A 27,428-nucleotide genomic window follows, 5' to 3' on the forward strand; every position below is an offset into this window, starting at 1 on the left:
GACCAACTCTTTTTATGTTGTGTTTATATTTTTGTTCAGTGTATTTCCTCTCAAGAGTCTTAGCCAGGGAAAGTTTCAACACTCCGAGCTCCTCAATCGGATAGTCTATCGGCAACTGGTTTTGATGTGTGCCAGTGGCGTTTTACAGCTGTACATCAGCAAGTGTGTGTATCTATATGTGTGGTGTGTGTATGTGTGTGGTGTGTGTGTGTGTGTGTATTTGTGCATGCGCACTGATGTCTGTATGCATGCTTGAGTGTAAAACACATTTCACAGTACATTGGTACTCCATCATCCTCTACTCACCTGAACCACACCGGTACACGAGTCCAGGAAGATGCAGCCCTTGGGCTCTTTGGAGATCTTCTCATCTTTGTAAAAGTTCATGATGTAGGAGTTATCAGTCAGCTGCGTCAGCTGGAAGTACCTCCTCTTGAACGACTACAGGGACGTCAAGATAAAAATACAACCCCATCAAAATCAATTACAGGCAATGAAGACGTAGTCACCCTAACCCGGACATTAACACCCTCCGTTCATCACTGAACGTGTCACTACACTACGTGATGGCACCCTATTCCCTATAAATTGCACTTCTTTTGACCAGGGCCCTATAGGTAGGGCTCTGTATAAAGGTAAGTACTAGTGCACTATATAGGGGGAAAAGTAGTGCAAAAGTAGTGCTTTACATAGGGAAAAGGATGTAATTTGGGACGCAGCCCTGACTATGTGACCTGTGTGACAGCAAATTGGTAGCGGCCTGGGCCAGTGGTGCTCTACATTAACACAAGGTCTCCGTAGAAGAGACAGGCCATAACTTAAAGAGAGCCAGGACCCTACAGGGCCGGTCTGACTAAGAGTCTGCATTGTTAGAAGACAGGATGGGAGGGAAAGGCTGGGAGGGAGACCAGGAAAAGAGTGAGATGATAGAGAGAAGACAGAGAGTCAAGAAATGTGTGTGTGTGTGTGTGTGAGAGAGAGAAGTAAGGAATGTAGTAGAAAACAGCACTACGACGCAAGGTAAAAAAATATTGTGGAGAGAGGGGAAGAAACGTAAAAAAGATAGGAATACAGACATCAGAAATAGAGTGAGTGAGGTAGAGAGAGGAAAACAGGCATTAAAGAGAGAGCGCGAGAGACAGACCCAAAGAATTTGAAAACAAATCCAATTTTAATAAACTCCCATATCTACTGGGTGAAATACCACAGTGTGCCATCACAGCAGCAAGATGTGTGACCTGTTGCCACAAGAAAAGGGCAACCAGTGAAGAACAAACACCACTGTAAATACATATTTATGTTTATTCATTTTGCCTTTTGCACTTTAACATTTTGCACACCGTTATAACACTGTACATAGCCATAATATGACATTTGAAATGTCTCTATTCCTCTGAAACATTTGTTAGTGTAATGTTTACTGTTAATCTTTTATTGTTTATTTCACATTTGTTCATTATCTATTTCACTTGCTTTGGCAATGTAAACATATGTTTCTCATGCCAATAAAGCCCTTGGAATTGGAGAGAGAGAGAGAAAGAGTAGGGGATTATGGGGGAGTCTGTGGCACACTTCCTCACCCGAACAGTGATGCTGTTGTTGACAGTGCTATTGAAGTTCCCTTTATAGAGCCACCCCGATCGGAACACACCAATCCCTCCTCCTCCTCCGCCTCCCCCTCCTTTAGAAGAGGACAAAGACGTTGTGTCCTGCAAAAACCAAAACGGACATCTTTAAATCAGGCTCGATGCGTACGTCCCAAATGGCAACCTATTCCCTCTAAAATGCACTACATTTAGGGAATATAACTCAAAAGTAGTGCACTACAAAGGAAATAGAGTGCCATTTGGAACTAACCACGTCTCAATAACCAAGGTCTAAATATGTCTGCCATTGAGATACAATGTGCTACTTTGTTCTGTTTCATTCTATGATGCCTGATTTGTCATGAACATACACCTGCAGTAACAGAGCCGTGACCTGGATGAGCCTTAGAGGATACTGTTTTTGGAGAGTCATTGATTCTTTCTCAGTTGAACTCAATTGAATTAAGCTTGTATTCAATGGCCCTCGACCAAAAACAACAGAGTAGAAATATGTGAGCAGAAGTGCATTATGACAGTTTAACAGTAGGGCTAATCAATGGCCTCTGACTATTCATCATACTCAGGCTACGTCCCAAACGGCACCCTATTCCCTACATAGTACACTACTATTGTCCAGAGCCATATGGGTCCTGGTCAAAAGTAGTGCACTTTTAAAGGGAATAGAATCCATGAAACAGGCCTGACCTCATCCTTGTCCGCGTCCTCATGGTCAATCTCAAAGGAGTGGGAGGGCAACTTCTCCGCCTTGTACAGCTTCCTGTGAGGGAGAGAGAGATTTTATATGTTTCTTTATGTTTGCTTTGGCAATGTATGTGATTAACACTTTCTGTTATGTCTTGCTTCATAACCACATCTTTATAACAATTCAATAATGATGAAACGGGAGACGGGGAACAGCTCCAGTGGTATAAAGTAAGTAGGTAAAAATACTTATGTCATTTTTTGGGGTGTCTCTACTTTACTTTACATTTGACTACTTTTACTCCACTACATTCCTAAAGAACATATGTACTTTTTACTCCCGTACATTTTCCTTGACACCCAGAAGTACTAGCTACATTTCGATTGCTCAGGCAGGACAGCAATATGATTCAATTCACGCACCTATCAATATAACACGCTGACATCCCCACTGCCTCTGATCTGGCGGACTCACTAAACACAAATACTAGGTTTGTAAATTATGTCTGAGTGTTGCAGTGTGCCCCTGGCTGTCCGCAGATGCAAGATTATAAGGAATTTGACGTATTTACTTTAACTCAAGTACTTTTTCCACCACGGTACTTAAGTACATTTAAAACCAAATACTTCTACTCAAGTAGTATTTTACTCAGTGACTTTCACTTTCAATGAAGTCATTTTCTATTTAAGTATCTTTACTTTTACTAAAGTATGACAATTAAGTACTTTTTCCACCACTGATCAGTTCAACCATTTATCTGAACGCGCTCATCCACAACATTCAACACCCATGATGCTTTGCGCATACAACTAAGGTAAGCCAGGTCAGCGGAATCAATCACCACCTTCCGGAGACACCTGAAACCCCACCTCTTTAAGGAATACCTAGGATAGGATAAAGTAATCCTTCTAACCCCCCCCCCCTTAGAGTTAGATGCACTATTGTAAAGTGGTTGTTCCACTGGACATCATAAGGTGAATGCACCAACTTGTAAGTCGCTCTGGATAAGAGCGTCTGCTAAATGACTTAAATGTAAATGTAAGTACGGCAGTACGGAAGGTACAACCTTCATATACAACATCTCCTCCCCTCTTACAGGAATTGTCCCCATTATGAACAGTCCTTCTGCAGTCTGAACCCACTCCAATTTGCATACCGCCACAACAGATCCACAGATGATGCAGTCTCTATTGCACTCCACACTGCCCTTTCCCACCTGGACAAAAGGAACACCTATGTGAAAATACTATTCATTGATTACAGCTCAGCGTTCAACACCATAGTGCCCTCAAAGCTCAACAATAAGCTAAGGACCCTGGGACTAAACACCTCCCTCTGCAACTGGATCCTGGACTTCCTGACGGGCCGCCCCCAGGTGGTAAGGGTAGGTAACAACACATCCGCCACGCTGATCGTCAACACAGGGGCCCCTCAGGGGTGCATGTTCAGCCCCCTCCTGTACTCCCTGTTCACTCATGACTGCATGGCCAGGCACGACTCCAATACCATCATTAAATTTGCCGATGACACAACAGTGGTAGGCCTGATCACCGACAACAACGAGACAGCCTATAGGGAGGAGGTCAGAGACCTGGCTGTGTGGTGCCAGGACAACAACCTCTCCCTCAACGTGATCAAGACAAAGGAGATGATTGTGGACTACAGGAAAAAGAGGACCGAGCACACCCCCATTCTCATCAACGGGGCTGCAGTGGAGCATGTTGAGAGCTTCAAGTTCCTTGGTGTCCACATCACCAACAAACTAACATGGTCCAAGCACACCATGACAGTAGTGAAGCGGGCACGACAAAACCTATTCCCCCTCAGGAGACTGAAAAGATTTGGCATGGGTCCTCAGATCCTCAAAAGGTCCTGACTGACCATCCTGACTGGTTGCACCAGAATCTATGCCTCGGGCTTCTCGCTCTATTGGTGCGTAGTTACTTTCAATGTCCTTGACGCGAAAGCGATCAGCTTCCCTTCACCTGAAGGCATGATATGGGCCACGACTGCTGCCACACCATATGGACTAGCATCACAACCTAGTTGGAACGGCAATGACGGGCCAAAGTGTGTGCCTCAGATTTCAGGAGTGTTCCCTTAGTTTTCATGAATGCTTCCTCACATTGTTCTGTCCATTTCCATGTTTTATCCTAACAAAGCAACTGGTGCAGCGGCTTCAGCTTCGTAGCTAAGCTCGGGATAAAGCATCCACAGTAATTTAGTAACTCCAGCAGAGAAAGTAGTTTTCCTCACGTTCTGAGGAGCTGGGGTGCCCAGGATAGCATTGACCTTGAACGGAGCCTTGTGGAGGCCCGTAGCGTCGATGACGTGTCCAAGGTATTCAACCAATGATTGGAAGTATGCACCTTTGTCCTTGTGAACTCACAGTCCATAGTCCTTCAATCTCTGTAAGGTCGCATCCAAAATGTGGAGATGGTCCTCTTCGTCCTTTCCAGTAACGAGGACGTCATCCAGGTAGTATTGTACTCATCGCAATCCACTCAAGATCTGGTCCATGGCCCTCTGGAAGAGCGCTGGCACACTTGTGGTTCCAAACAGTAGACGGCAGTAGCTAAAGAGCCACTTGTGTTTCACAACAGTCAGCTCCTTTGACTTTTCATCCATTTGAAAGTAGACTTGGCAGATTTTGCAGAATTTTTTACCCCCGGCTAAACCCGCAAAAGGGTCTTTGATGTGTGGTAGGGGATACTGCTCAGCGGACGACACAGGGTTAACTGTGACTGTAGCCATTTCCTGCAGTCAAATGACCAAATCTTCCTCTATGGCCGCACGGGTGGAGTGTTATTAATATTTTTCATAATTAATAAATGTATTTTTTTTTTTACCAGATGAAAATCCGTTGTTTCTATGTGGAACAGTTTTGTTATATTTCAGTCTTCTGTGATGTATATGAAGTGCAATATTGGGATGCAAACTCAAAAGTGAATACATTTGAACTCTATATCTGACATGGTACAGGTGTCTGTAACACCATGTGTTTCAAAGTAGATTTGTTTAAGACGACCAAGAAACACCGTGTGACGTTTACAAACATATATTTTTATAAATAGAATTGAAAGTTGTGTCTCATTATGGTAAGTGGTGAAATAAGTATAGCCAGTTACAACTGTGATGGCTTAGCAGATAATAAGACGATCAGTATTTACCTGGCTAATAGAGAAGGAATATAATATCTACTGTTTAGGAAACTCATTCAACAATTTTAGATGAAGTTTTGTGGAAAAAGGACTGGGGGGGTGAAATATATTTCTCCCATGGGCAAAGAAATTCAAAAGGGGTGATGGTTTTAATTAACAGTAATTTCGATCTAAATGTGCAAATTGTCCAAATAGATCATCAAGGTAGATGGATTATTTTAAATATGTTATTGGACAATAAACAGATATGGCTTATTAACCTATACGGTCCAAATAATGATGATCCAAGCTTCTTTGAAAATATATATAAGAATTTATCAACTCTACAAGCAACACTAGACTCTATTATTATGGTGGGAGAATTTAATACGGTCTTAAATACCTCTATGGATCGGAAAGGAAATCACACTACAAACTATCACCCTCAGGCACTTAAGGAAATCATGAATGTCATGGATATATTGGAATTAGTGGATATATGGAGACTTAAATACCCTGACCTAGTGAGATGTACATGGCGGAGGCTTAATCAAGCTAGTCGTCTTGACTACTTTCTTATGCCATTCTCTCTGGCACCAAAAGTTTAAAAAGTGTTGATAGGGGACAGAATGCGGTCGGATCATCACATAATTGGCATATATATTACTCTTACAGAATTTCTACGTGGGCGAGGATATTGAACATTTTATCAAAGTCTACTAGATGATAAATTGTTTAGAACTAGGACAGAAGAATTTATAACTGACTTTTTCAGACATAACATAAGTACAGCAGATCCCCTTATTGTATGGGACACTTTTAAATGTGCTTTTAGAGGCCATGCAATTCAATATTCATCTATAAAACAAACGCAATTTAGATCAAAAGAGTCCTAACTGTCCTAACAGTACAGTTAGATAGCAATAAAAACTGTACCATAGAGGCACATAATAAGTTAGAGGAAAAACAAAAAGAAATGGAGGAACTTATTCAAGAAAGATCCATATATTATAAAAATAAAGCGAACTGGATGGAATATGTGGAAAAATGCACTTTTTCAATCTTCAATATAGAAATGCTACCAAAAAATGCATTGAAACTTGTTACAAATGATGGAGTCACGCATGATTCACCGAAAAATATTTTGAAAGAGGAAGTAAACTTTAAGAATATGTTTTTGTTTCAGTCTCCTCCCTCTCCACTAACTGAAACTAATTGTATGGATTTTTTTCCCTAATAATAATGTAAAATTAACATCTGTACAGAAAGACTCATGTGAAGGCCAAATTACAGAGGAGGAACTTCTTGATGCAATTAAAGACTTGGCTGGGAAAACTCCAGGGCTGGGTGGCATACCAGTGGAAGTATACAAAACGTTTTTATATATACTCAGAGGACCATTATTAGCATGTTTTAACCACTCCAATATAAATGGTAGATTATCAGACACTCAACAAGAAGGTCTGATATCATTATTACTAAAACAGGACTCAAGTGGTATATATAAAGATCCAGTCCATTTAAAAAATTGGAGAACTAGCAAAATGCTTGTCGCATAGAATTTAAAAAAATATTGTCAGATATTATTCATCCTAATCAGACAGGTTTTTTACATGGACAATACATTGGAGATAATATAAGACAAGTACTGGAAACAATAGAATACTATGAAATATCGGGGACATCAGGCCTGGTTTTCATAGCTGATTTTGAAAAGGCTTTTGATAAAGTACGACTGGAGTTTATATATAAATGCCTAGACTATTTCAATTTTGGGGAATCTCTTATAAAATGGGTTAAAGTTATGTATAGTAACCCTAGGTGTAAAATAATAAATAATGGCTACATCTCAGAAACTTTTAAACTATCTAGAGGAGTAAAACAAGGTTGTCCACTATCGGCATATCTATTTATTATTGCCATCGAAATGTTAGCTGTTAAATTTGATCAAACAATAATATTAATTAAGGGATTAGAAATCCGTGGTTTAAAAACTAAGGTGTCATTGTACGCTGATGATTCATATTTTCTTTTAAAACCACAATTAGAATCTCTCCACGGCCTCATAGAGGATCTAGACACTTTTGCTATCCTCTCTAGATTAAAACCAAATTATGATAAGTGTACTATATTACATATTGGATCACAAAAAAATGCTAATTTTACATTACCATGTAGTTGACCAATTAAATGGTCTGACGGAGATGTGGACATACTCCGTATACAAATCCCAAAAGAAAGAAATGATCTCACTCCAATAAATGTTTATAGAAAGTTGGTAGCAAGATAAGATCTTGATCTACCATGGAAAGGAAAATACCTGTCTATTTGTGGAAAAATCACCCTGATTAACTCTTTAGTCATATCACAGTTTACCTATTTGCTTATGGTTTTGCCTATACCTAGTGTCCTGCTTTTTAAATGATATGAACAAAACATATTCAATTTTATTTGGAATGGCAAGCCAGACAAAATTAAAAGGGGCTATTTATATAACGAATATGAATTCGGAGGGCAAAAATGATTAAATATTAAAGCATTAGACCTCTTACTAAAGGCATCAGTCATACAAAAGGGATACTTAAATCCAAACGGGTTCTCTAGTAAATTGGTAGGTACGTCTCATCCTATGTTCAAGAATGGCCTTTTTCCCTTCATTCAGATTACACCTGCTCACTTTCGGTTGTTTGAAAAGGAAATAATCTCCAAAATATCCTTATTTTTTAAACAAGCCTTAGAAAGTTGGTAACAATTTCAGTTTAATCCACCAGAAAAGACAGAACAAATAATACAACAAATATTGTGGTTAAACTCAAATATACTAATTGATAAAAAATAAAAAATAAATCTAAGATTATTTTTTTTTTTTTTAAGTATACTTTTTGTGAATGATATCATAAATAGGACTGGTGGAGTTATGTCACACATGCAGCTAACGCAGACATATGGAAATGTCTGCTCTTCCCAAAATTACAACCAACTAATTGCAGCATTACCACAAAAATAGAAGAGGCAAGTAGAAGGGTAAAAAAGTAAAGAACTTGTATGTCGGCCCTGTATTAAAGAACAGAAATGGTTTAAGAAAAGTGTGATAAATAAAAACAAATACCAATTTCATTTAAGGACCAAAAAACTGACAGCTGTGCCATATAAACTGCAAAATAGTTGGGAAGAGATCTTCGATGTACCCATTCCATGGCACATGGTTTATGAATTGATACGCAAACAACGCCGGATTCCAAACTTTGAATTTTTAAATTTAAATTACTACACAAAATTCTTGCAACCAATAGAATGTTATATATATGGGGGATACAATCTTCCCAGCTCTGCAGATTCTGCTGTGAGGAGGCAGAGTCATTAGATCATTTATTTTGGTATTGTCCATATGTAGCTCGTTTTTGGTCACAGGTCCAGGAATGGCTGAAGAATTGCAACATTTGCCTAGAACTAACGCTGCAGATAGCAATACTGAGTGATTTGAAAAGCCATAGTCAATCAATCAATAATATATTTAATATTTTTAATTTACAATCTGTAGAAGCTATGAGAATAGAAAGGTTCAGTACTTTTGTCAAGCATCACAGCACAGTTGAAAAGTATATGGCAAATAGAAATCCATTATGGATGGTGTTGAGAGATAGATGGGAGGGGTTGAATGGAGCTGAAGGGTGGGACTAATAAGATAACCAATGTAAAACATACAGGGTCTGTAAAATGTTCAGAAAAAGGTTCAGAAATTTTGTGAAATAGCACAGTTACAAATAGAAATCAAACTGGATGGACATCAGAAGTAGAGGAAGGACTAAAAACAAACAAAATATAACTACTGTAAAATAGATTGTGTCTGTAAAATGTGTATAAGATGTATATACTGAAGGTAGAAGCCTAAGTGTTATTGTTTATTAGTTTACTCCAATTGGGGGAAGGGTGGTAGGGTTTGTGGGGAATAATGAAGGTATATTCAAAAAAAAGTATGTATGTCTATATACAGTAGGTATGTGTATGTATATACAGTGGGGAGAACAAGTATTTGATACACTGCCGATTTTGCAGGTTTTCCTACTTACAAAGCATGTAGAGGTCTGTAATTTTTATCATAGGTACACTTCAATTGTGAGAGACGGAATCTAAAACAAAAATCCAGAAAATCACATTGTATGATTTTTAAGTAATTAATTTGCATTTTATTGAATGACATAAGTATTTGATACATCAGAAAAGCAGAACTTAATATTTGGTACAGAAACCTTTGTTTGCAATTACAGAGATCATACGTTTCCTGTAGTTCTTGACCAGGTTTGCACACACTGCAGCAGGGATTTTGGCCCACTCCTCCATACAGACCTTCTCCAGATCCTTCAGGTTTCGGGGCTGTCGCTGGGCGATACGGACTTTCAGCTCCCTCCAAAGATTTTCTATTGGGTTCAGGTCTGGAGACTGGCTAGGCCACTCCAGGACCTTGAGATGGTTCTTACGGAGTCACTCCTTAGTTGCCCTGGCTGTGTCTTTCAGGTCGTTGTCATGCTGGAAGACCCAGCCACGACCCATCTTCAATGCTCTTACTGAGGGAAGGAGGTTGTTGGCCAAGATCTCGCGATACATGGCCCCATCCATCCTCCCCTCAATACGGTGCAGTCGTCCTGTCCCCTTTGCAGAAAAGCAGCCCCAAAGAATGATGTTTCCACCTCCATGCTTCACGGTTGGGATGGGTTCTTGGGGTTGTACTCATCCTTCTTCTTCCTCCAAACACAGCGAGTGGAGTTTAGACCAAAAAGTTATATTTTTCTCTCATCAGACCACATGACCTTCTCCCATTCCTCCTCTGGATCATCCAGATGGTCATTGGCAAACTTCAGACGGGCCTGGACATGCGCTGGCTTGAGCAGGGGGACCTTGCGTGCGCTGCAGGATTTTAATCCATGACGGCGTAGTGTGTTACTAATGGTTTTCTTTGAGACTGTGGTCCCAGCTCTCTTCAGGTCATTGACCAGGTCCTGCCGTGTAGTTCTGGGCTGATCCCTCACCTTCCTCATGATCATTGATGCCCCACGAGGTGATATCTTGCATGGAGCCCCAGTCCGAGGGTGATTGACCGTCATCTTGAACTTCTTCCATTTTCTAATAATTGCGCCAACAGTTGTTGCCTTCTCACCAAGCTGCTTGCCTATTGTCCTGTAGCTCATCCCAGCCTTGTGCAGGTCTACAATTTTATCCCTGATGTCCTTACACAGCTCTCTGGTCTTGGCCATTGTGGAGAGGTTGGAGTCTGTTTGATTGAGCGTGTGGACAGGTGTCTTTTATACAGGTAACGAGTTCAAACAGGTGCAGTTAATACAGGTAATGAGTGGAGAACAGGAGGGCTTCTTAAAGAAAAACTAACAGGTCTGTGAGAGCCGGAATTCTTACTGGTTGGTAGGTGATCAAATACTTATGTCATGCAATAAAATGCAAATTAATTACTTAAAAATCATACAATGTGATTTTCTGGATTTTTGTTTTAGATTCCGTCTCTCACAGTTGAAGTTTACCTATGATAAAAATTACAGACCTCTACATGCTTTGTAAGTAGGAAAACCTGCAAAATCGGCAGTGTATCAAATACTTGTTCTCCCCACTGTATGTGTATATGTATGCATATGTGTATGCATATGTGTGTGCTTCTACACCTGCATTGCTTGCTGTTTGGGGTTTTAGGCTGGGTTTCTGTACAGCACTTTGAGATATCAGCTGATGTAAGAAGGGCTATATAAATACATTTGATTTGATATACTGTATATATTTACACCCCAAAATATATGGGGGATTGGAAATGATGCAGACAATTACTTTGATGGAAGCAATAATCTTTCCGCAATATTAAGCTGATCCACCCCTTAAAAAAAACAACAACAAAAAACACTGTGACCCTGATTTAGCCCACTCCAGGAAAAGGTTAAAATCTCCACATATCCTGATTCCACCATCATTCTTAAGGACTGGTACGATGGATGTCGTCCATTCACTCACGCTCTAGTACTTTTTTCCAACAATTCCAGACATTTTTATTTTCTCAATAGGCTCCTGATTGTCACTCACTTCAATATTGTCCTCAACCACAGAACTATTTTCCTCAGTCGCGTGATCTTCATTCACTTCACTCACTGACGTTCCATCCTCAGTTTTTAATTCAAAGTTCGTCTTCATAGTTGAATAAAAGTCCTTTCCTTTACTCACTGTATATTCCTCCCTTTTAATCACGTTGTTTTCCCACTCCGATGTCCGTCTCGAATCCTTTTCTGCTGTCCATGACGATAGGGTTGGGCGGTATCCATATTTTCATATCGTCATACCGTCCTTCTCTCATCCCGGGATTTACAGTATTACCGGCTTAATACACAAGGGGACCAACAACAACAAAATTGCCCATTGGGTGTTTATTACCAGGACGCTAATAAAATTAGCACAACTAATAGCAAGTTTCCATGGAGGCTGCTAGCTAAATATGCTAACGTGCGCAAATAAAATAAACAAATTGCCAAGACCGGCAATCCAGCTCATAAAGTTATACATATATAGGTAGGATATACAGAATGTCATTTTGGTGAGTTTGGACATTTACAAGCGAATGTGAATGAGAGACATTATGCAAATGAACAATGTTTTGATGCATGCTTCTCTTAAGGAAGAACAGTGCTGGCTCTGGAGCAGCATGTGTAGGCCTACATGCTGTCTGTGTGGAGTCTAGAGTCGCTAGGGCAATGGGCCTGCCTGCTCTGCTCGGTGAAGATGGGGGAGGAGCAGATGGGCCAAGAACGAAGAGGAGAAAAAACCGCAAGGAAATCAAGATAGCACTGGCAGCTATACAGATAACTCATCCAAAGGGCTTTAGCTTTCTGCTTTGTTTGAAAAGACAACACAATAGGATGCCCTGTCACCTTATTAATTCAGCCACTTACTTAGATAACTAGCAAGTTAAACATAAGGGTTGAGTAAACGCAGAATTCTGCGTAACAAGTCTCTTGCTGCGTTTTGTAAATGCAGATCTAAAATGCTTCTTATTGCAATTTCTGCTAGGCATCAGACTATTTGTGACTCATTTCAATTAACTAGGTGAATGTCGCACGTCACTACTTCACAGGAGAGGCATTTGAACGTAAACATGAATTTTTATCAAATTAGCTTTTTTTGCAGAAATGCCTTCTGGAACATGTGAACTTTCATGTGTCTTAATAAGAGACGTGTATTCCATCCGTAAATACAAATAAAATTGTTAAATTACGAGCTTAGTTGGTTTAGCCACGGAAAAAGCAGGCAAACTTCCCGCTAGCCATGATTGGCTGAGATAATGTATGGGCTGGACTTGCTGAGAGATGAGTTTGGATTGGTCTGCCATGTAGCTTGCTTCTGTCTATAACATGAGCAGTTATAGTATGTGTTGATAGTATGTGTTGATAGTCCTTTCTACTGCACCGTTTTTGAAAGATATAAAGTTAACCATCAAGAACTACAAATCTTTTGCTACTTTTCTCAACAAAATTTAAGCCCTGAATTTAGCAGGCGCTATAGACAGATCTGTTGGAAAAAGTGATGGGCTACTTTCTGCACACGCCACCGTCAGTGTGAACCAGAGTGACTTGACACCATGCTGACCAAACAAGATGTACAGTGGGGAGAACAAGTATTTGATACACTGCCGATTTTGCAGGTTTTCCTACTTACAAAGCATGTAGAGGTCTGTCATTTTTATCATAGGTACACTTCAACTGTGAGAGACGGAATCTAAAACAAAAATCCAGAAAATCACATTGTATGATTTTTCCGGCTCTCACAGACCTGTTAGTTTTTCTTTAAGAAGCCCTCCTGTTCTCCACTCATTACCTGTATTAACTGCACCTGTTTGAACTCGTTACCTGTATAAAAGACACCTGTCCACACACTCAATCAAACAGACTCCAACCTCTCCACAATGGCCAAGACCAGAGAGCTGTGTAAGGACATCAGGGATAAATTGTAGACCTGTACAAGGCTGGGATGGGCTACAGGACAATAGCCAAGCAGCTTGGTGAGAAGGCAACAACTGTTGGCACAATTATTAGAAAATGGAAGAAGTTCAAGATGACGGTCAATCACACTCGGTCTGGGGCTCCGATTTTGCAGGTTTTCCTACTTACAAAGCATGTAGAGGTCTGTCATTTTTATCATAGGTACACTTCAACTGTGAGAGACGGAATCTAAAACAAAAATCCAGAAAATCACATTGTATGATTTTTAAGTAATTAATTTGCATTTTATTGCATGACATAAGTATTTGATCACCTACCAACCAGTAAGAATTCCGGCTCTCACAGACCTGTTAGTTTTTCTTTAAGAAGCCCTCCTGTTCTCCACTCATTACCTGTATTAACTGCACCTGTTTGAACTCGTTACCTGTATAAAAGACACCTGTCCACACACTCAATCAAACAGACTCCAACCTCTCCACAATGGCCAAGACCAGAGAGCTGTGTAAGGACATCAGGGATAAATTGTAGACCTGTACAAGGCTGGGATGGGCTACAGGACAATAGCCAAGCAGCTTGGTGAGAAGGCAACAACTGTTGGCACAATTATTAGAAAATGGAAGAAGTTCAAGATGACGGTCAATCACCCTCGGTCTGGGGCTCCATGCAAGATCTCACCTCGTGGGGCATCAATGATCATGAGGAATGTGAGGGATCAGCCCAGAACTACACGGCAGGACCTGGTCAATGACCTGAAGAGAGCTGGGACCACAGTCTCAAAGAAAACCATTAGTAACACACTACGCCGTCATGGATTAAAATCCTGCAGCGCACGCAAGGTCCCCCTGCTCAAGCCAGCGCATGTCCAGGCCCGTCTGAAGTTTGCCAATGACCATCTGGATGATCCAGAGGAGGAATGGGAGAAGGTCATGTGGTCTGATGAGACAAAAATAGAGCTTTTTGCTCTAAACTCCACTCGCCGTGTTTGGAGGAATAGAAGGATGAGTACAACCCCAAGAACACCATCCCAACCGTGAAGCATGGAGGTGGAAACATCATTCTTTGGGGATGCTTTTCTGCAAAGGGGACAGGACGACTGCACCGTATTGAAGGGAGGATGGATGGGGCCATGTATCGCGAGATCTTGACCAACAACCTCCTTCCCTCAGTAAGAGCATTGAAGATGGGTCGTGGCTGGGTCTTCCAGCATGACAACGACCCGAAACACACAGCCAGGGCAACTAAGGAGTGGCTCCGTAAGAAGCATCTCAAGGTCCTGGAGTGGCCTAGCCAGTCTCCAGACCTGAACCCAATAGAAAATCTTTGGAGGGAGCCGAAAGTCCGTATTGCCCAGCGACAGCCCCGAAACCTGAAGGATCTGGAGAAGGTCTGTATGGAGGAGTGGGCCAAAATCCCTGCTGCAGTGTGTGCAAACCTGGTCAAGAACTACAGGAAACGTATGATCTCTGTAATTGCAAACTAAGGTTTCTGTACCAAATATTCAGTTCTGCTTTTCTGATGTATCAAATACTTATGTCATGCAATAAAATGCAAATTAATTAATTAAAAATCATACAATGTGATTTTCTGGATTTTTGTTTTAGATTCCTTCTCTCACAGTTGAAGTGTACCTATGATAAAAATTACAGACCTCTACATGCTTTGTAAGTAGGAAAACCTGCAAAATTGTCAGTGTATCAAATACTTGTTCTCCCCACTGTAGCTACAAACAAAACGGAGTTAAATGGTTCCAGTCTGCCGTGAAGCGTTCATCCATGTATATGGGTAAAAGTCGAGCTACATTTTCACATATTATATGTTTCAAATTTTCTCAGAAAGTTATTTTTTTATTGCAAGTTCAAGCTTACTGTTAAGCTAGATCTATAGATCTCCCAGTATCTCTACTTGCACATTCATCTTCTGCATCTATCACTCCAGTGTTTAATTGCTATATTGTAATTATTTTGCCACTATGGCCTATTTATTGCCTTACCTCCCTTATTTGCACACACTGTATATAGACTTTTTCTATTGTATTATTGACTGTATGTTTGTTTATTCCATGTGTAACTCTGTGTTGTTGTTTGTGTCGCACTGCTTTGCTTTATCTTGGCCAGGTCACAGTTGTAAATGAGAACTTGTTTGCAACTAGCCTACCTGGTTAAATAAAGGTGAAATAAAATTAAATAAATAAAATAGATAGCAAATGTTAGCTTGCTAGCTGACATTATGCGTATGATCTGTGTATTAATATTATTCAAATCAGATATCCATTTGCATTGCTAGTTTTAGCTAGCTAACATTGAACCTAGTTAGCATTAGCTACCTGCAGATTCATACTACAGCTATGACAATGTTTGTATTGGTAGTAGTATGAGTTGGGATTATGCCGGTTCATTGTTTAGCTAACTAGCTACATATCTAAACAAAAGACTCCACTTCGCCAGATGATTACATGACCCATCAAATTAGCCAGGTGTGTCTGGGGGTGATTACGGCCATCTATTGTATTTTACGTATCTAGACAATAGTGACCCATCCACTTAGCTAGTTGTGGCTGGGTGGTGGTTATAGCATTTCCTTCACATGACCCATCAATTTAGACAAGTGTGTCGGGTAAGAATCATCTAATAGTTATAAAATATTTTATCTGGACACTTTCTATTTTTGATATTGAGACTATGCAAGTAACCATTTCACTGTACCGTTTACACCTTCTGTATCCTGTGCATGTGACAAATAAACTTTGATTGTATTTCATATCGTGTGTGTTTACCAGAGACAGTAATGTGAAGAACAACATGACCTGCACCAAAGTCAGATTAGGATATAAGCCAAGGACTAGTGTATTTTTACCTGGAGTTTTCCCTTATTGTAGGCTTCTACTTTAACCACTTTTAGTCTTGAAATCTTTGGTTGTTTACTAAACTACTCACTCTGTTTAGCACATGGCCTCACATGTGAATCCTTAAAGAGATGAGTGGGGTTAAGGCTTAAGAGGGTGTGAACGATGTTGAACGGGTGTTGACAAAAAAAGAGCTCTCCAGTAGGTGTACCAAATTATTCAAGGGCCATTTTCTCAAAAGTGGGGTTTATCAACTTTCAAAGCAGAATTACTTTCCCATTGTTCCTCAACTGCAGTGTATGATATACAGTACAATTTTTTAGCTCTGAGTCTCTACTTTTATCCAATGTAAAAAAACACAAAATTCAAATGTTGCTACATAAGACGGTCGGTCGGTCACATTTGTGCTTCAGTTGCACTTCTCCCCTCGAATAAGAATTCACTAACAGGCATCACCAGACAGTGCTCTGACTAATGTGTAGCTACTTTGTCTCTGCTGGCAATACACTGTGCCTAGACTGTACCACGGAATAGAGCCACACAGAAAGGGAAAAAAGGGAGTGAGGGGAGAGAGAAAGAGAGAGTGGGAGAGAGAGAGAGAAAGCGAAGAGATGAGATAGAGACAGAGAACAAGAAAGAGACAGACAGGGAGAGGAATAAAGAAAGAGAGAATGAGGCCTGACTGACTGCAGACTGTCTTCTGCCATCATTTGTCTGTTTGGAGGAGAGAAAGGGGAGGGAGAAGGAAGGAGGGAGGGAGGAGCTCCACATCCTCCCTGTCCAAAGCTGTGAGTTCTCGCTCGCTCTGTCTGTCTGCCTCTAGGGTGATAGGGCCTAAAAATCATATCTTGATTTTTTATAAACTTATGGGCGATTCACGATATATATATATCAATTTCTTTTGCAATAATCACTGATCTGGCTTTCAAGTCTGTCTATGAAAATGCCCTTTTTGTTACAAACTTAACTAGAACCATGCATAGTGCACTAATTCACTAATAATGACTAACTTCTTATAGCAGAGGCATTAAGCTATAGAAAATCAACACAGATCAACAATCTCTCAAGCACACGTGCTGTGTGATTAGCCAACTTGGATTCTATTTGCTAGCTAACAAGGTTGAACAGTTCAATTGTTATGAACACACCCTTCGGTCTGTCTCCAACTGTTTGAAAAGCATGTTAGCCTGCAGATGTTAAAATCAAGTGGCCTACCTTATTTCTAGAACGAGTTGCCAATTCCTTATATACTTGTGTTTTATGCTTATTGCACATTTATTGCACACCTAGTATAATAGTCTTTGGCTAAAATGCTGCTAGCGATACGTGGTACCCGCCGTGACAAACGGAGCATTTATTTTTTCCAGAATCAATGTTCATTGATACGTTTTAGTAGTGTCTGCGTGCAATTTGAGTAGTTGAGACATAAAATATATTGTTAGAAAAACTTACAGTAAAATAATGTCTCAATGTGTTTTGGTGTCCATTCTGTTGGACCAAACCTCAAATGCAAATAGCGAGTAGAAACCACTTTTCAGAGAGGAAGAAGATGTGATCTCTGAATTTTGTTGGCGTGAGAGGCGGGGGGGGGTGCTTGGTGTGTGTAAACCATAGAGGGAGAGGCGAAGTGAGAGTGAATCTGTCCAAAATAAGCCCAATGCCTTTTTATGGGTTTATTTTGGACCTCAGCTTCTTGCCTGCCTTCTCACATTTGGGACAACAACCCCCATTGTTAGTGCTGAGATGTGCATCTCTTCATTATATATAGATCTCTGATGTAAATGGGGAGGTGCACACAGCACAGAGGAGCGAAAGAGACAAGACCAAAAATACAACGCGAGAACAAGCGGACATAAACGCTCATAAAAACGGAAAATAACAAAATCTTGATTCTTGCAATACAGGCATTAATTAATTTGATAAACCACCCCCCCTCATTCTGCCTCTCTCCCTCTCCCCTTCCCTCCGCTCCCCTTCCCTCCGCCGCCCCCCCTCATCTCCCTCACAGACAGTCAGAGTGACATATGATCAGGATGTATCCTCGTTTGACTCGTTCACTTCGAGGAGCGCTGTTTTATCTTACAGGTCTGCCTCTTCCATTAGGGATGTCAAGAGGGAGAGGACTACACTTAAAAAGCCTCCAGGCAGAGAGAGAGAGAAGGGTTACGTTCCAAATGGCCCCCTATTACCTACTACATAGCGCACTACTTTTGAACAGGGCCCATAGGGTTCTGGTCAGAAGTAGTGCACTATGTAGGGAACAGGGTGCCCTATGGAACGCAGCCAAGGGAGGATGTCCTCTCTCTATGTCCCCTATCATCATATCGTAGATGTACCACACTTCAGTTATGACGTTCAAGCTCAACTCTAGTGTTGATACATGTACTGTGATAGCCACAGAACAGTCCAGCAGTGTATTGTAGTAGTAGGGCCTGCTTAACTGCACAGGCATGGGCTAACTCGAGCCCAGAGATTTTTCTGGCCAGGTCACCACGGCTAGGCGTAGTGAACATTTATGCTTGCATACTCTCTTAAAATACCTTTGCTTGAAAAACTTGAAAAAAGCGGCAATATTACTGTTTATCCCTCTGTTGAGACGCCATAGCAACAAGTACACTTCCTCAAAATAGTCAGAACGAACCTAAGATAAATCAAGAGATCTGTATTTAATGTTGATGTTTTTACAGAGGAAGTCTTAGTCACGCAGACGTAACTAAGATGTTCGGTGCAGTATTTCTCGAGTGAAATGTGCATGAAAACTAGTCGTCTGTCATTGAATGACAACAGACACCTACTTTTGGCCAATCACTGACGAAGGGGTGTAAACTTTGGCTGCCGAACTTCGACAAGCCTCAAGAAAAAAATGTGTGTGCTCGAACAGCCGGGAAAAAACCCAGCTGAATGCTGCCGAACACCAAAACGTCAAAAATGTGGTCTAATATATGCGCAAACTCTTTCGAATGGGAAGCATACGGTAAGTTTTACTGTAGAGGTGCTGGGTGCATGGAGTTGGATAGAGGGCAGACTTGCTACAAAGCTTGTTATAGCATGGCAGAGCCATTGAGGGCTTTCTCCATTTTAAATGGGTTAAAGGGGGGGATTGGAGGGATCATCGTAGCACAGATAAGGGAGTGTTCTCTCTTTTCCATCTCTATGGCTGGGTGTCTGAGCTGAGCCCCGACTTGTGTGGCCGAGTCCTATCCATCTCCTCCCGAAAAGGACCCAACAAAGACTTGCCCTCGCTCCAGTGCGTTCATGAGCCACCCTGTGTTTGTGCATGTGCTCTGAGCTGGAGACACAAAGGCTTCCCTCTTTTATAAGGATAGCAGACCAAGCACTGCAACTAGTCTCAGCTAAAAATTATTCATGGACTCTTTTTAAAAGTGTCTCCAAGAGGCTAAACATTTTTTAGGGAATCTTCAGGAACACCCCTGTGTTTGGACCTAACAGTTAGAATAGCCTTGCAACATGCCAGACTTCGAGGCTCTTCTATGTGATTTCTGGAGAGACACCGCTCGTGAAGATTACCAGCTCAGAGCGAACTGAGCTGCCAGTCTGTCAACTGGATCACAGAGATATAGTATGAGGAGCCCGAACTGTTCCTAGATCTGATGCTAACTGTGTGTACGGGGTATCTCACCAAGGCTAGCGGTACCTCCCATACTGATCCTAGACCTGCTGCAAACTCCAGGGAAAGACAGAGGTGCTGATTCAGAGAGAACTCATATCACGTGGATCTAACCTCCATAGGAGCCCGTACACTCAGTCTCTTGACATCTATTGATGTTAAACCACACCGTATCAAAAGTAGAATATGGATCAGTTTTTAGAGTTGATGTACAGAGTATGATGTTGAACTTAAAACTAATTTTAAATTCAACAAACTCAGAAAGGTCATGGGAACTGAACTAGAGGACTGCAACATAACCAACCCATGGGAGACCAGGAGAACATTCCGGTGGTCTGGAGAGGGGTCAGAAATCAAAGAGGCTCTGCTGTGATGTTTGGTCTCCCTGGGGTTGAGTGACCGACACACACACCCTGACATCGCTGCTGCTGGACAGCGCAGCTCGCCACTCAACAACACAGCCCACCGATGTCCGTCGTTTTGTTTTTTGTTCCCATTGTTGACATCACAGAGAACTATTTTTCCGAGAGGCCCGCTGTGTAACCCGCAGACCACCGCACCTCAAATGGCACCCTATTCCCTATTTAGTGAACTCTGGTCAAAAGTAGTGCACTAAATAGGGAATAGGGTTCCATTAAGGATACAACCCCTGGATCTTATGGTCTAGCTGAGGTTCTCAGCTGCGTCTTTCCTCGTGTTTACGCGAAGTACGCCTTTGGAAAGTCTGGAATGCGTTCCTGACAAAGACTCTGTCAAAACCGTTAAGCCCCGGAGTGGGCCCTGTCAAACTCAATACCGTCATGACACTTAGAAGTACATGAAGTGGCGAAGTACTGTTTTCTGACGCGGAACAATTCAAATATGTAAACACTGCTTTGTAACTAAACCCATGTACCCATGTAAATGTACTGAATACATAAGTGTGATCATAGACAAGGGCTGCAAAATTCTGGTAACTTTCACAAAATGTATGGAAAACCTGGGAATTTTGGGAAAGTTGCCGGAATGTTGTAACTTTCATAGACTATTCTGTACCTGGGAAGTAGCCTGTAATCTCCTGCGTACTCGTCATACTTGTAATGGACCACGTGTAGTTGGGAGTTGTAGTACTTGCAGGCCTGGAACAGAGGAGGAGAAATAGGAGGAGGGGAGAGAGGTTCTGTTAATGTCTGTGAATAACAGACAGTTGATTCTGTCTGTATACTGTACATGACTGTGTGTGTGTGTGTGTGTGTTATTTCATGTATTTATTTGACCTTTATTTTAACAGGGATTGAGACCATCTTACAACTACACAACACATTACACATAGGAAATACACCGGAAAATAAAAAATACCAAGAGAATACAAAAAACAATAGAAAACACACACATGAAAAACAAATCGCATTCCTCAGCAAAAAGGTCCTCAATCAACAAAAATAGATTTGTGTGTGTGTGTGTGTCTTGGCATGGGCAGTTGATGCTTGATATCCCCTCTCGGTCACAAGGTGGAACTTATACAGCTCTACAGTAGTCACACACACACATCTCTCTCCATTGAAATCAGTAGATCCAAGGTACAGTAAAGGTAATGTACAGGCAATGCACAGCTTTGTTTTACACGAGTAGCAGGCCTCATACAACCCAACGTGACGCAAGCCAGGGCTGCAGAGTCTGCCTCCCTCTGCAGCATTAAGGGTGTGTCCCAAATGGCACCCTATTCCCGTCACAGTGCACTACTTTTGACCAGGGTCCGCAGGGGAAAGGGTGCCATTCGGGACACGGCCTTGGTGTTTATGTAGCTGATCCAGCGGTGACAGAGTCAACACAGGAAGTGAGGTGGTAGCTCTAAGCTCGTTTTTTCGTGCCTTGCAAAAATATATATTTTTTTGAGGGAGGCAGACTCTGCAGCCCTAGCTTGCTTCACACAGGTCGTCTTGGAGCCCCATAAGCTGAAAGAGTTACAATATTGAATCCATGATTAGATGAATCAAACCATGGGAAGAATTGAATTAACATTCTGTCCCACGGGCTTGAGTTACAGACTTGCTTTCTCTCCCTCCCTCCCTCTCTTCTCTCGGTCTCTCACGTGCACACAAAACGCACATACGCGAGCTCAGCTGCGCACAAGCACACTCTCTCTCACGCGTAAACACACACAGACACGCTCGCTCCCGCACTCTCGCTCTCTCTTTCTCTCTCCACTCCCTCTCCACTTAATTCAATTTCAAATCAATTTTCAATTTAAGGGCTTTAATGGCATGGGAAACATATGTTTACATTGCCAAAGCAAGTGAAATAGATCATAAACAAAAGCTAAATAAACAAAAAATGAACAGTAAACATTAGTTCCAAAAGAATAAAGACATTTCAAATGTCATATTATGTATATATACAGTGTTGTAATGATGTGCAAATAGTTAAAGTATGAAAGGGAAAATAAATAAACATAAATATAGGTTGTATTTACATTGGTGTTTGTTCTTCACTGGTTGCCCTTTTCACAAATCTTGCTGCTGTGATGGCACACTGTCGTATTTCACCCAGTAGATATCAGAGTTTAGCAAAATTTGATTGTTTTCTAATTCTTTGTGGGTCTGTGTAATCGGAGGGAAATATGTGTCTCTAATATGGTCATACATTTGGCAGGAGGTTAGGAAGTACAGCTCAGTTTCCACCTCATTTTGTGGACAGTGTGCACATAGCCTGTCTTCTCTTGAGAGACTGGTCTACCTTAGGCGGGCTTTCTCAATAGCAAGGCTATGTATGTACATAGACAAATATTTCCTTAAGTTTGGGGCAGTCACAGTGGTCAGGTATTCTGCAACTGTGTACTCTCTGTTTAGGGCCAAATAGCATTCCAGTGTGCTCTGTTTTTTGGTCAATTCTTTCCAATGTGTCAAGTAATTATCTTTTTTCCCCCTAATGATTTGGTTGGGTCTAAATGTGTTGCTGTCCTGGGGCTCTGTGGGGTCTGTTTGTGTTTGTGAACAGAGCCCCAGAACCAGCTTGCTTAGAGGACTCTTCTCCAGGTTTATCTCTCTGTAGGTGATGGCTTTGTTATGGAAGGTTTGGGAATTGCTTCCTTTTAAGTGGTTGTAGAATTTAACGGCTCTTTTCTGGATTTTGATCATTAGTGGGTATTGGCCTAATTCTGCTCTGCGTGCATTATTTGGTGTTTTACGTTATACACAGAGGATATTTTTGCAGAATTCTGCATGCAGAGTCTCAATTTGGTGTTTGTACCATTTTGTTTGTCCCAGTTGGTGAGCGGACCCCAGACTTCACAACCATAAAAGGGGAATGGGTTCTATATCTAATTCAAGTATTTTTATACCAGATCCTAATTGGTATGTCGAATTTTATGTTCCTTTTGATGGCATAGAAGGCCCTTCTTGCCTTGTCTCTCAGATCGTTCGCAGCTTTGTGGAAGTTACCTGTGGCGCTGATGTTTCGGCCGAGGTATGTGTCGTTTTTTATGTGCTCTAGGACAAGGGTGTCTAGATGGAATTTGTATTTGTGGTGCTGGGAATTGGACCTTTTTTGGAACACCATTATTTTTGTCTTACTGAGATTTCCTGTCAGGGCCCAGGTCTGACAGAATCTGTGCAGAAGATCTAGGTGCTGGGGCCAGAAGCACCAGATCGTCAGCAAGCAGTAGACATTTGACTTCCGATTGTAGTACGGTGAGGCCGGGTGCTGCGGACGGTTCTAGTGCCCTCCACTCTCTGTACTCTCAGCAGTATGTGTTCTCTGTGGTTCTGTGGATTCTCATCGTCTTTCCACCGGAGCAGTGGCTGTATTATTATGTATCACTTCAACACAGCTCCACTGACAATCATTACATTTATTATTAAAGACGCTCAAAGCATATTTACTTCCCACAAGGCAATAACACATTTCTGCGAGCACATACTTAAAAAAGCCATTCTCTTTCGTCCAGCTCGCTCGCTCTCTCTCTCACACACACACCGTCTTCTGTACGCTGTGACGGTGTGGTGTCTGGTGTGTTTCCGTATGCAGTGATGCTGCTACAGTAGGATGTGAGTGAGACTACGGGTGGCTAATTTGATCACTTCCTCCTAGCCAGCATGTGCTGCAAGTCTTTCGCTTCAGCCTCGCCATCAAACATTACTTGTCGCCATAAGAGCATGAAAACAGGTGCACACGCACACACAGTCTGTATTTGCGTCCCAAATGGCACCCGATTCCCTATAGTGCATTGCTATGGACCAGGGCCTATAGGGTACCACCCCAAACTAGTGCACTATAAAGGGAATGGGGTGCCATTTGGGTCACAGTCGAGATCCACCTCTTCATAGTGACAATACAATAGGGGAAATGTACGCAACATTTTGTTCACGCTGGTCGTCATCATTTGCATTTGTGAAGTTCTCCCCCCGTCGCCGTCTCTCTCTCTCCCCCTTTCCTTCCCTCTCTTTCCATCACTCTCCCCCCTCCGTATCCTTGTCTCTCTCTGTCTCTAACTCTGTCTCTCTCCCACTCTCTCTCCCCTCCTTCCCTCTCCCTCCCCCTCATTCCTTCTCCCTCTCTCCCGCCCCTTTATTGGCACTCTCTGTTTAGGGCCAAATAGCATTCTAGTTTGCTCTGTTTTTTTGTTAATTCTTTCCAATGTGTCAAGTAATTATCTTTTTGTTTTCTCATGATTTGGTTGGGTCTAATTGTGTTGCTGTCCTGGGGCTATGTGGGGTCTGTTTGTGTTTGTGAACAGAGCCCCAGTTCCAGCTTGCTAAGAGGACTCTTCTCCAGGTTCATCTCTCTGTAGGCTTTGTTACGGGAGGTTTGGGAATCGTTTCCTTCTAGAGTGGTAGAATTTAAAGGCTCATTTCTGGATTTTGATAATTAGCGGGTATCGGCTTAATTCTGCCCCCCCCCCCCCTCTCTCTCTCTCTGGCCATTAGGCAGCCTCAGATGATTCAGCTGCATAGATGAGCTCATTGGAAGCATCAGTCAGCAGTCCAGTCAGCTCAGCCACACAGCTCCAACAACACAGCTGGGCTCCCCCCCCTCACCTCCCAGATGCTGTTGATTCCCACGGAGAGAAACATGATACAGCAGCAAGCTGCACAACTTTACTTCGCTTTACCTCTCGTTCAGAAGGGGAACAGTAACGTCAAGACATGGGTACGGAATACATGTTCGGCACTTTCTCATATATGGGCCAAGGAGTGAGTGAGTGAGTGACTCTCCCTCTCTCCCTCTCTCCCTCTCTCTCTCTCTCCCTCTCTCCCTCTCTCCCTCTCTCCCTCCCTCCCTCCCAATCATAGAGCTAGCTGGAAACCATCCCTCTCTCTCTCTCACACGCACGTGCGCACATACACACACGCTCGCAGGCACACAGAAACACACACCACTCCTGGAGGAACAGGACACATCTGTGCTCCTGATGTCACTGCCTCATGGGCTCATGATGTTGACCTCTGTGTTGAGGATAAGTCAACTAACCACCACATTTAGTCCTGACCCTTACCCTGACCCACACAACCACCACACCTAGCTGCCAGCCTGAATGTGGAGTCAGCCCTGTTCAATAGACCTCCCCTGCACCCAAGCTCAGTCACACAACTAAGCATGGAGCTCTCCCACACACACACACACACACACACACACACACACACACACACACACACACACACACACACACACACACACACACACACACACACACACACACACACACACACACACACACACACACACACACACACACACACTCACCTGTCTGACCAGCAGACATTCGGCCTGGAGCTCGGCCCCCTGGGGCACGGTGGACTGCAATGTCCGTCTCTCCAGAGGCACTGTGGACACCTGGGAGACAGAGGGGGAGGAGACATTTTTGGGGGTGAACCATCAAGGCGGGAGGGACAGTTTGATGTCAGGTAAAAGGTTGTCTCTTGTGAAAGACTGTCGGGGTGGAGGAGGGTGTGGACTTGACATCTCAGCCTTTTCCCTTAGAACCAAATTCACGAGCTGGCCAGAGGTTAAAGTTCACGCGATAGCTGTTTTTTTGGATCACTGAGATTAGGTAAAAGATGACACATGCAGAGTAGGATAGGATACATGTGCGGGTTTGAAGATGAAAATGCTTGAGGGGGACATATGAAATATAAGGGTACAGTCTTTACCACTATGATGTACAGTCAGATCACTGAGCCCTATTCCAGTGCGTCAGCACTTGACGAATAACTTCTGACCAAGAGCTCCATTGCTGTTATAATTCATTCATAAATATTGAGGTCAAAAACAGCACATGGCTCAAATATATCATCCATACCGAACAGTACATTTCTTTGGAGAAATACTGCTATGACTGATGACGCTTGTGTCCCAAATGGCACCGTATTCCCTATGTAGTGCACTACTTGTGACCAGGGCCCAATAGACTCTAGTCCAAGTAGTGCACTATATAGGGGGATAGGGTGCCATTTGGGACGCAGTACACAGAGAACAGCCAAGTCCGCTCCCTCTCTGATCAACGCTTGGTTCTGATTTACTGGGTCTGCAGTCAGCTGTTTAAAATGCAGCACACTCACAGGCAGGAAGGTGTTCCAAAACGTTATTAGGTTATGGAAGTGAATTAGGTTTGTCCATTAGCTAATGAATTGGAATTTCCATTAGGTTGAGCTATGGGAGAGACAGCAAATGAAACAGAGACTGTTTGGTTGCTGGGCCTGTGTGTGTGTGTGTGTGTGTGTGTGTGTGTGTGTGTGTGTGTGTGTGTGTGTGTGTGTGTGTGTGTGTGTGTGTGTGTGTGTGTGTGTGTGTGTGTGTGTGTGTGTGTGTGTGTGTGTGTGTGTGTGTGTGTGTGTGTGTGTGTGTGTGTGTGTGTGTCACAGTAGCAGAGTCAAACATTTAAAAATCAACTCAGGGATCGAGAGCCGAGACATTTCCCTAAAACCAATTACAACCAGTTGATGTGAAGTGGCGGTCTTAAGGAGTCACATTAGCACACTAATTAAGTCACTAATGAGCAAACAGCCACAGGACATTGTGGGAGCAGAAGCACTGGGGGAATGAGGGGTTCAGAATGCAAGTGTGCGCGTGTCTGTCTGTCCTTCCGTCTTGTCGAAAAACATTGGAGCCAGACACACGCACATACAGTCATACCCCCCCCCCAAACACACACTCGCACCCACCGTGAAGTCATTGTCGGGGAAGAGGAGCAGCTCTCTGAGGGGGTCTTCCTTCAGCTCATCTCCCAGGTCACAGATAACAGCCTCATAGTCCAGAGGGTCTATCAGCTTGGGTTTGTCCTGCTGGAACACACACACACACAGACATTTTACTTGACTAATCCCATAAGTGAAATAAACACTTGGGTACTACTTGGGGGAACACAGATGAGAAAGCGCGGACGCAGGATTCAAATCCCGGTCCAAACACACACACACACACAGAATTGCACAATCAGTCATACATATGATGACTACTGTAACAGTCACACCATGGAATATCCAACATATTCAACTATTAGGTCACACAGAAAAGTATTCTACATCTAGGACTTATCCTGCTGTAACACACTGCGAGACAGACAGACA

At 42.3% G+C, this 27,428-nt stretch overlaps 1 protein-coding gene across 7 annotated transcripts in view; it reads right to left on the reverse strand.

Moving 5' to 3' along the window:
- Positions 1-27,428, reverse strand: part of LOC139549193 (dedicator of cytokinesis protein 10-like) — a 177,577-nt gene that overhangs the window by 72,873 nt on the left and 77,276 nt on the right. For 5 of the 7 annotated variants that reach the window (XM_071359389.1, XM_071359393.1, XM_071359394.1 and 2 more), the window contains exons 2-7: positions 27,024-27,143; positions 25,606-25,695; positions 20,920-21,002; positions 2,292-2,364; positions 1,581-1,709; positions 307-441 (exon numbers count right to left, since the gene is read on the reverse strand). In XM_071359389.1, coding sequence (XP_071215490.1) covers positions 307-441; positions 1,581-1,709; positions 2,292-2,364; positions 20,920-21,002; positions 25,606-25,695; positions 27,024-27,143 — 630 coding nt within the window. The remainder of the gene's footprint in view (positions 1-306; positions 442-1,580; positions 1,710-2,291; positions 2,365-20,919; positions 21,003-25,605; positions 25,696-27,023; positions 27,144-27,428) is intronic. The other 2 variants (XM_071359390.1, XM_071359392.1) reach the window with 1 other exon arrangement.

This window comes from Salvelinus alpinus, chromosome 22 (genome assembly GCF_045679555.1).
Source record: "Salvelinus alpinus chromosome 22, SLU_Salpinus.1, whole genome shotgun sequence".
In the NCBI taxonomy this organism is placed as follows: domain Eukaryota; kingdom Metazoa; phylum Chordata; class Actinopteri; order Salmoniformes; family Salmonidae; genus Salvelinus; species Salvelinus alpinus.